This window comes from Sinocyclocheilus grahami, unplaced genomic scaffold (assembly GCF_001515645.1).
Source record: "Sinocyclocheilus grahami isolate Dianchi unplaced genomic scaffold, SAMN03320097.WGS_v1.1 scaffold1970.1, whole genome shotgun sequence".
NCBI classification, from domain to species: domain Eukaryota; kingdom Metazoa; phylum Chordata; class Actinopteri; order Cypriniformes; family Cyprinidae; genus Sinocyclocheilus; species Sinocyclocheilus grahami.
Genome location: NW_015507149.1, coordinates 7,518 through 18,704, shown reverse-complemented (window position 1 = coordinate 18,704; position 11,187 = coordinate 7,518). Strand labels below are relative to the sequence as shown.

The following is an 11,187-nucleotide window of genomic DNA, read 5'->3' as shown; positions in this document are numbered from 1 at the left end:
CTCAGCGCTGAAAGTGAACACTCGATGCTGATTGGCTAATTTTTTTTTACCAACGGAGGCACGAGAGCTCAGCTCTACCCTTCTATATCACCTAGCGGTTGTAATTACATCAGCAGATTCGGCACATTCGCGATAGAAAAGCGGCGCTTTCACGTTATGATATTACAACTGTGAAATTACAAACAAAAAATACACATTCTGAGACATGAACTGAAATGAATTGTGAATTTTATTAACATTAAATCGTCCTCCTCCCATTTTCACCTCAAAATTATGGGGAAGCTTTGCCCCTCCTCCCTCCCCCGATGAGCCGCCACTGCAGGAAAGTAAATAAAGACTAGGTTAATGCAAAATAATAGACACATTCCAACATAACAAACAAGCCTGCAGAGCATAAAACCCCAAACTAAACTAATACATAAAGCAAACATATAATCACAACCAAGCAACCCAAAATCACGGAAAACCAAAGAGGCTAACAGAGGGCGCTAAAGTCAGAGAGTCAAAAACCTTTTTAAACCTTCTCTGCAGGCGTTTCATATGATGATTACCCCTTAGTCCCGCCCCACAGCCGGCTAAAGCAGAACGGGCCCAGAGGCACGTCACACACCACCCCTTAAAAAAATAACCCCCCATACAAATCATCAAAACAAAAATAATACTAAACGGTGTACATCCCAACCTCCTCACTAACACCACAAACTACCTTGAGCCTATCTAGTCTTCAGTGGCTTGCCGAGCTCCGGGCGGCTTTTAAACACTAAACTCAGCATCCACAACAATCCCACAACCAAGAATGCTTTATGAATACTGAAGTGTACCCCCACTCAGAATTACCACCCAAAACAAAAAAAAACCAACAGAAAACCCCCCACTAGCTAAACTGGGATGTACACCCAAAAAAAACAAGACAAATAGAACATAACTATACACACAAATCTCCACTACATATACACCCAAATAACAACGATGTAATCTTCCAGAATCCACTCATCTCCTCCCCCGATAATACTCATCAACCTCGGCGCCTAGGAGAAGAGAAACTAGAGGAGGAAAAGAGAAAACACACCATCGCAGTAACGCGCATTATACTCGCGATAGAGCATCCGCAATCACGTTGTCGGTACCCTTAATATGTCTTATATCCAAATGATACCCTTGTATGAAGATACACCATCTCATGAGTCGCTGGTTTGGATTCTGTAAAGAATGAAGAAATGTTAGAGGATTATGATCGGTATAAACCACCAATTGTACTCCACCTGAACCCACATAAACCTCAAAATGGTTCAGTGCCCAGATTAAAGCAAGGGCCTTTTTCTCAATAACCGAATAGTTAAGTTGATAAGAATTAAACATTCAAGAGAAATACCCAACCACACAGTCCACATCATTTTCTGAGGTCTGCAGTAAAACAGCTCCCGCTCCCACATTACTAGCATCAACCCGTAATTTAACAGGTTTATCCAGTCTTGGTGTAACCAACACTGGAGAAAACAGTAAGGAGCAATTTAACATCCTCAAATGCTCTCTGACACACAGAGGTCCACTCAAATTAAATTTTATCTCGAAGGAGGTTGGTAAGAGGAGCTGCCACAGTAGAAAAATTCTGACAGAACCCCCTATAAAAACCAACCATCCCAAGAAACCTCATTAATCCCTTTTTTGTGGTAGGAATAGGAAATTGATCAATTGCGGTCACTTTAGGTCGAACGGGACGTATATGACCCTGACCTACTACTTTCTCAAGGTAAGTGACAGTGGCCTTAGCAAACTCACATTTGCTCAAATTTACAGTAAGGTTAGCCACAGCAAGACGATCAAACTAAGCTCTAATCCGACATAGATGTTCTGACCAAGTGTCACTATAGACGACTACATCGTCTAAGTAAACTGCACAACCTTCCAAACCTGCAATAACTCTATTCATTAACCGCTGGAACGTAGCTGGGGCGTTTCTTTGGCCAAAACTCATAACCTTATAGGAAAATAGGCCTGACGGAGTGACAAATGCAGAGATCTCTTGAGCTCTAGATGTTAACGGCACCTGCCAATAACCCTTTAGCAAATCAAATTTGCTAACATAGGTGGCAGACCCAACTTGATCAATGCAATCCTCAATTCGCGGCAAGGGGTAAGAGTCAGGTTTAGTTAATGCGTTTACCTTCCTATAATCTGTGCAAAATCGATGAGAGCCATCAACTTTTCTAACCAGTATACATGGAGACGCCCAACTTGAAAAAGAAGGCTCTGCCAAACCATTTTTCAGCAAATACTCAATCTCAGTTTCCAACTGTTGCTTTTTCTCTAAAGGAACGCAATAGTAATGCTGACAAACAGGTTTAGCATCCCCCACATCAATATCATGTTCAATTAGAGTTGTTTGTGTGGGAGTATCTGGAAAGAGAAACACATAATAATTTATTAGAGCAGACATATCCGAACGTTGAACATCAGGGAGATGCTTCAACATCATCCCCAAGTTTTCCAGGGCTTCAGTTTTTTTTTAAACAGCCTTGTGTATCTGGTTCACCAGGATCCAGCCCCTCGTCCTCAGAAACAGGCACCGCAGGAACACCTTCTAAAGATGTTTCTCCTCCTGTGCTAGCCAAAAACACAGGTTTCACTCGGGATCCTTCTGGATTCTCAAAAGATAAAACAGAATTAGTGTTTTCAACAGTATTGCATCCAAAATAAGGTTTTAAAAGATTCACATGACAAACACGCATCTTCTTCCTCCTATCAGGAGTTTCAATCAAATAATTCAAATCTGAAACCTGATGTAACACGTTATAAGGACCTACAAATTTTGCCTGAAAAGGAGAACCCATGACTGGCACTAAAGCAAGTACCTGATCACCAGGCTGAAAAACTCGAACCTCTGCTCTACGGTCAAATAGTACTTAAAAAAACTTCCTGAGCTCTTCCCGTGAAGACACACTGCAATAATAAAGTACACGCTGAATCTGACCACCTTCTAGTATCAGCTACCCACTCAAACAAAGAGAAAAAGGTATCAATATCCTTTTCATCAAATTTGGGCACAAGTCACAAATTTGTGACCACTTCAAAATCCTGCCAATCATCCTCATCAGCAGACAATTTTCTGGCTTCCTCAGAAAATGTCTCTGCTTTAATCAAATCCAATTTATAGCGCTCAAACTCTAACTTTCTCTTTTCAATTTCATACATTGCTTCTATTTTCTGCTGTTCGATTTTTTTCCTTAGATTTTGCTTCTATCAAAAGTAAATCTTTCTGTTGCTCATAAGACAATGATATTCTGCTAGCCTGAATGGTCGACACCATCTGCTCAGCTTAAAGTGCATTTTGTTCGACCAAAGCAGATATCAAAATAGATTTCAAACTCTCTTTTAACCGTTTCTCAGCCACAGAAAGACCAACATTATAATGATTAGCGAGCGCTAACAACTGATCTTTCAAATATTCATTTAAAAGATCTTCCGATGGATTACGAATAAACTCTTCAATATTGGAAGTCATGGTTTACATTTCTGCTACCTCAAACAAATTACCAAACGAACAAAATACTAACTTCACAAATACTGATAACACTGATAAATGTCTACATTATATGTTATACACATTCAGTCAGAATTCAATTCGTGTAACTTACCACATTCAACGTTTCATGCAGCACACAGCGGTAACTCAAGCGCTTCCAAAACTCCACTTTCAAACCCAGTATATACTTTTTTTCCCAAACAATTGCTACTCGAAGCTTTCCAAACAAACTAAACGGCACACGTGGAGCACTCGCTCGCAGAGTCAGAGATAATGACCAAAGACAAACTGGTGTTCTTAATTACAGCGGCCGGACGAGCCCCCATATTTGTCACGGCTGTCTCAGAGCCACGACAAATGAGGGAGGCAACGAGAATGCAGATGAATCAACAAATATCTATTAACACAAATAAAGTTTACAACTCGTAATACTTAAATGTAACAAGCAACACTACGGGAAATGAGGTGGCCTTCGTGAGCCATTGCCAAGGCATGTGCACTTAGGGTGCTGGGGATGACTGTGCAGAGGCCGCGTGTCACACAGGTGTCCTGCTTTATTCTGGAAAATGCTGCCAGCCCCTCTGGTACCTCCTGAGGCCAGCCATTGAGAATATAGACTTGGAGCTGAGAAAGGACCGGGTCGTGTTCCGACGCCTCCTTCAATTCTTATAATGATACGACAGCCTGGAGGGGTGTGTGTAACATCTGGACAATGTCCCGTTGAAGTGATGTGACGCCATCTGCCGACAGCCGGAAACCCACATATTCAATAGTCGGTGCAGAGAAAACACATTTTTCAGCATTGAGGGTTAGTTTGTGTTTAGCTAGGGCTGCAAAGACTCTGCTGAGGCCGTTCATCGTGACTCTCGGGGGTGGGCTCGGTATAAATAGTATAAATTGAGTGCACAAAAAAAATATTCTAAATAATCACAAATAATTACATATCAATACATGAAAAAAAAAACTTTAAATGCCCCAAATAAATAATTAAAAGTCCATTATTGTTTCAGACATGCATTGAATACACAACACAAAAAGTGGCCTTCTTAAAATGTCAGCATTGTGTATTTTAATTCTGTCACTCATCATTAATTCAACACACATTCTTGTTTTCTGTCTGCATGTTTCTGGCCTCTTCATCACATCTGGTTCATTAAAGGGATAGTCCACCCAAACATGAAATTCTGTCATTCCCCATAGCGACCCCTAGAGGACGCGGTGTCTCGTTCCCTACTCGGGGAACCATGGTTACATAAGTAATCTGAGACGTTTGATAGCATTAGCACAATCAGATGTGTCCCGTGAGAGTAACTCTACCGCTGAGTTACCATCTGTTGTGAATGTATGATTGTACAGTATATTGAGACGGAGGCGCCAGAAGTGCAACTGTAGTGTCTTTTTCCTCTGCTCTTAGAAATCACACTCAGTCTTGGGTTTTTGAACCCAGAAGAAATACACTTTATTTCAACAATGAGAATAAAGCGGAGAATCTCTGCAGAGAACATCTCCAGAATTTCTTTGTGTCTTCCTTTTTATACATTTGGATTTGGAGGCGTGGGGTATATATTCCATACAGTTTTTCCATACATAGAATGGTTCCTTTGTGCATACAATTCTCCCTAGAGAGAAAGCCCACCCTCTCTAGTCTTGTTATGGTAAAGAAAGCCCCCACTTATGTTTTTCCCAGATGTTTCTCATCTGAGGTCTGTACTTTCTGCCACGTAGGCATGTTTTTACACACAGGCATATGGGATTATAATGGAAGTATAACTGGATATATTAATGGCTAGATTCGCCTTGATTATACTTGATTAATTCTTATTTGGATTAATAAAAATCTTCTACATTTCCTCCCTTTGAGACTTAGTTAGTCTCACATTTGTTTATTTTTACTCAGAGTGCTACTTCATAATTCAGTTGTATTAGTTAACACAACCTAGTGATTAAATAAGTCACTCTGTTTTATTACCAATGACTAAATTATGCCGTATTTTGAGAGCATCAGGACCAAACGTCTCCCCCCTTACTCGACTAGGAAGGGAGTAAAAGATCCAGTCTCCATAATTTCTTACTTCTATAGAAAACATTGTTATAAGCATGAGCATGCAGTTGGTTCAGCGCTCGCCTGTGGTTGTCACAGTTATGTATAAAGACATAAACACTTCTTGTGTTCCTTTTGGTTTATGGAAACACTCATACTCCTGTTTATAATCTATGCTATACCATTTCGGAATCTCTACTTTCTGTTTTTTAATTTTTATATTTTGGCTGACATCTGAATGCTGACACCATGATCCCCAGAGTGGTCTATAAAAATAATCTGTTAATTTAGGATTTCCCAAAAATCCTAGACATTCAGCAATACAATATGGTCTGGTAAAATCTGTTAAATGACAAAAGTTTCTCCCAAATTTGGCACATTTTTGGTAGTCATATGGATTTGGTATGGCTATCCCTTTGTTTAACGGAGATTTGGAGCACAGCAAGCAATTTTCTTTTCCTGTTCTTCTAGCAGTAAAGGCTGCCCATCTATACCACTCATTATTTTGGGCTGTTTCCCATAATGCATCATTTTGACTAATGTCTTCATCACCTTGAATATCATAATCTGTATTTCTACGATATTTGATTATCATTGGTTCTGTTGCGTTGATATTGTTAGCACTGTTGTTCAAAGGTTCAAAAGTCAATTGAAGGGAAGTCAGGTTGCTTTCTATTGGTTTAGTTTGGATTTGAAGCATTAGGTTCATTAGGCATAGGATGGTCTTCAGACTTATTCTCTTTCCTCTCCTTTTCGTCTGACAGGAAGAAGGGAGCTCCTTGTGGATCATTTTTTGTGCTCTCGTCAGTTTGCACTTCATCTTGTGTTTCTGGTTTCTCCTTGTTACTTTCTCCTGCATTTTCTGCTTGTCTGTTTGCTTTCCTTCCCGTCTTTTCCGTGGGAACTCTCGTACAGTGGTTGAGATGATACCAGGTTGTGCTTCCCTCCACTTGGACTGCTGTTGGAGTAGCTCTCACCACTTTGTAGGGTCCCTCTCTCCTGGGCTCATTCCATTTTCACCGGAATACCCTCAGATAGACTTGGTCACCTAGAACAACTGGAAATGCAGTCTCTGTTTCCTCTCTTGGCTCTTTTCTTTTTTCCTGTAAATAGATAGCTTTATGTATGGCAGTTAATTTATTCATATACAAGCGAAGTTCCATTTGTAATCGCTCTAGAGGAGGTCCTTTGTAAGGACCTCTACAATATGGCACAGGCATGGGTCGACCGTAAGCATTTCATATGGTGTTAAATAAGTGTTCCTGTTAGTTTGCATGCGATAACTCATTAGTGCAAGAGGTAATGCATCAATCCAATTAAGTTTAGTACTTTCACATATTTTGTTAATTTTGGCCTTGATAGTTCCATTAAGCCTTTTGACGCACCCTTGTGCTTGAGGATGGTAAATGCACCCTAGTCTATTCTTAATTGTTGCAATACTTGTTTTACAGTTTTTTGTATGAATGCCGACCCATTATCTGAACTTATTTTCGATGGTATTCCAAATCTCAGAATTACTTCTCTTGTTAGAAATTGAATTACTGTACCTGCTCCCAGATCTGAAGATGGTACTGCCTCCACCCACCTGCTAAATCTGTCTATTATCACAATCATGTATCTCTTTCCTTGTACTCTCTTTATCATATCCACATAGTCCATTACCAAATGCTTAAAGGGCCCTTCTGGTACTGGTATATGGCCTATTGGTGTTGCTATCCCTTTCCTCACATTGTATTTCGCACAAACTTCACATGTGGACAAAAATTCATCCACCATTGCATATAAATAAGGAGACCAATATCCTTGCTTTTTAATTTTCCTTATCACTTCCCCCCTTGCGCAATGGTCAAAACCATGTGCATCTGCAATAATAATATTCAAAAGTGACGTAGGTGCCACCATGTTTCTTTCATGTGTACGCCAGATCTCTTCCCTGTTGAAAAAAACAGCATATGCTGTTTAGGTATGTTTTGACGCTGGGATGCTGGTTTATGCTGGTCCTTTGCTGGTTTATGCTGGACCTTTGCTGGTTTAAACTGGTCCTTTGCTGGTTTAAGATGGTCCTTTGCTGGTTTAAGCAGGTCCTTTTGCTGGTTTATGCTGTTCCTTTGCCAGCACATGACCAGCATAAACCAGCAAAAGGACCAGCATAAACCAGCAAAGGACCATCTTAAACCATCAAAGGACGAGCTTAAACCAGCATCCCAGCGTCAAAACATACCTAACCAGCATATGCTGGTTTTTTCAACAGGGTTGTGAGTCTTTTTTAGCTCCCCTTTGGTGCCACATTGATTTTTCATAAGGACCTGCTTGTTGTTGAATTCAAATTATATCCTCTAATTGAGGTTGAGGTTCGATAAGTATCACAGGTGCTAATACTGCTATTTGACACCCTGAAGCTTTTTTAGCCTCTATGTCAGCTGCATTGTTTCCCTTTATGACATAATCTTTTCCCTTCTTATGTGCCTGACATATGATTATTGCTAGCCTTTTTGGAAGCATCATAGCAGAGATTAATTGCCCTATTTGTTCACTATGTTGGATGTAGTCCCATCACTTTTTTTAGAACCTCTTTGTTTCCACACTGCTCCGAATAGATGACATACACCATGAGCATATGCTGAATCTGTGAAAATGTTGGCAGTTTGTCCTTTCGCTAACTGACATGCAGCTGTAAGAGCTTTTCATTCTGCTAATTGAGCAGAGCAAGGCTGCACACAATGTTGTGATACTTCAGGTACAAATTCTTCTTTGTCTTTCTTCACTACTGAATATCCTGTATGATTTCCTTCATGGTCTCTAAAGCTAGAACCATCTACAAAATAAGTGACTTCTGCTTCAGGGATGGGTGTTGATTCAAGATCTGGTCTTAATCTGGTAAATGCTAATGACTCATTCACACAATCATGGGGTTTTCCTTCAAATGCCAAAGGAATTAATTCAGCTGGATTAACTGTCTGGCATCGTTTAATAGTAATATCTGGATATGTGAGTAGTGAGGAACAGGCCAAAATTCGAGCTTGTGTCAGAACAAATTTCCCTTGTTCTATTAATTCCACAATTTTGTGATGAGTATGTATAGTTACTAGGTACCCCATAGTTATTGTGGATGCTTTTTCATAAGCATAATATACTGCTGCTAGGCCTTGTTGGTAACATGGTGGGTATCCCTGGGCTACATTATCTAACTTTGTGCTGTAATAAGCTATAGGTTGTTTTTTCCTCCCACTACAAGTCTCTTGCATCAGTACAGCTGATGCATAACCCTCAGTTCTACTTGCCACATACAGATTAAACATTTTATCGTATTCTGCCGTTCCCAGGGCAGGGGCCTGTTGTAGTTCTTTTTTTAATTGTTTCAAATGCTAGTAATGCATCTGTGTTCCATTTTAATGGATTGCTTAAATGTTGTAATCCTGCTCGTTTCATCATTTCTCTTAACGGCCCTGTCTTTACTGCAAAGCCTGTCATTCCTAGGAAAGTCATAATTTGTCCTACTGTCTGAGGCAATGGTGTTTTACTTATGCCTTCTAATTGAGCTGGAGCTATAGCTCGTGTGCCAAATGCAATTAATCTTCCCAAGTATTCCACTTGAGGTTGGCAATACTGGATTTTCTTGTTGGATACTTTGTGTCCTCCTTGTGCTAACTTTGTCAATACCTTAATTGAGTCTCTGTGACATCGTTCTATTGAGGAAGAACAGATAATTAAATCATCCATATATTGTAACAGTGTTCCGTCTATTCTAAGATCTTCTAAATCAGCCTTAAGTATTCTGTTAAATAAGTGTGGCGAATGTTTATATCCCTGTGGGATTCTGGTGTATGTATACTGTTTACCTGCATATGTAAAGGCAAACAAATACCTACTTCTGCAAGTGGCACACTAAAGTAGGCTGAACAGAGATCAATTACTGTAAAGAATTTGGCATCAGGAGGGACATTCGTCAGCAACGTGTGCGGGTTTGTTACTTCAGCTGGCATATCTTCTATTATTTCATTGATTGTTCTTAAGTCATGAACAAGTCGCCATCTGTCTTTGACTGCTTTAAATATGGGCATAATTGGAGTGTTACAGTAAATAGTTGTTTCTATTAATACTCCTGCCTTTACTAAACCTTCAGTAGTGTTTTTTATCCCTGCTTCAGCATCCGGACGCAAAGGGTATTGTGCTCTTCTGGGCAGACGTGCATCTGGCTTAAGTTGTACTCTCACTGGATTAGCTGATTTTATTAATCCTATATCTGTGTCATGTTGAGATCATAGTTCAGTTGGTACCTGACGCTGCATTTCCTTAAATAACTTTGTTTTTTGTTTTTTGTTTCATTTGTGTCATTTTCTTTTGACCAATAACTACTTCCTGAGGAATTCCCAGCAAACTGGTTGCACACCAAATTTTGATATAATTTTTATCAGCTGAATGAAAAATCAATGGATGTTCTGTTGGTTCCCACTTGCTTTGTTCTGCTTTTTTCATCATTGGGCCTAAATCTTTTGCTTCCCAATCTTTTCCTACATATATTGCAATATATGGGACAGAATTAGTTACATTGAACCATTTTTTAACAAATTCACCCTCTGGTATATTTAAAGCTGCTCCCTGTTTACCTATTATGATGTACTGGGAGACCATCTCAATTTGCTGTCCCTTTGTTTCTTCCTGCCATTTTTGTTCTATTTCTCCATCTCTCTCTGGATCATATATCATTGTGCAATGAAATTCTGATTTTGGTAGCTGTGCTTCAGGAATCTGTGCTACAATAAACTTACCCCACTTATTGACTGTCTGTCTCACATCTTGTTCTATCTATCCTATCCAACAGACATTAGCTTTTGGCTCTGCAACTACCATTTGTGTTTCTGTTCCTATTGCATCGATATATATTCCTTCTGGAGAACACCAAATTTGTAGCCCTAATTTACAAAATGCATATCTTCCTAACAAATTGATAGGAGTCTGATTTGATACCAGAATGGGCATTGTTATACTTTGATTTCTTGTTTGTAGACACACTGGATCTGTCATTGGAATTGATTGCATTTTTCCCGAGAATCCTATTGTCTTTGCGAATTTTCCAAACAAGGGGAAATGTGAGGCATATTTCAAATTTAAACGGGTATAGACAGGACCTGTGTCTAACATCATGGGTGTGGTTTTTCCCTCTATGTTAATTTGCATAATAGGCTCTTGATCAGCTTTCGTTGTTAAAATTGGAAGCTGACTCTCCCCTATAGGATTCTCTGGGCACCCCTAATAGCCTGGATTGGGACCTCCCCAAGGGTTAACTGGGCCCTGTGAAGTACCTCGGTTAGGCTGTTGCCAGCTCTCTCCCTTTGCGCCCCGAGGGTATTGTTGCCATGGATACGTGGGACAGTCAATTTTATTATGCCCGGGCTGTCCACATGCCCAGCACACACCTGGAGGGCCAGCAAAAGATTTGCCTCTTCCTCTCTGGCCTCTCTGTGTTGGTTTTTGTCTCCATCCCATGGGTCCTGGCTGTTGAGCATAAATATTTATTATAGGTACAGGGATCGAGTGTGCATTTGGAGGGACTGCTGTAGGTGGGCTTGACAGAATATTTGGTTGCGAAGCATTTACTGGAGACATCATTGTCATTTGTTCT

General features: G+C 40.0%; 1 protein-coding gene across 1 annotated transcript in view; it reads left to right on the top strand.

Annotated features, from left to right (window-relative positions):
* The window catches only part of LOC107573535 (neoverrucotoxin subunit alpha-like), a 12,520-nt gene extending 11,900 nt beyond the window's left edge, over positions 1–620 (top strand). Inside the window, exon 4 of the mRNA XM_016259968.1 lies at positions 532–620. Within this exon, the coding sequence (XP_016115454.1) occupies positions 532–620 (89 nt within the window). The remainder of the gene's footprint in view (positions 1–531) is intronic.
* The last annotated feature ends 10,567 nt before the right edge of the window (positions 621–11,187 follow it).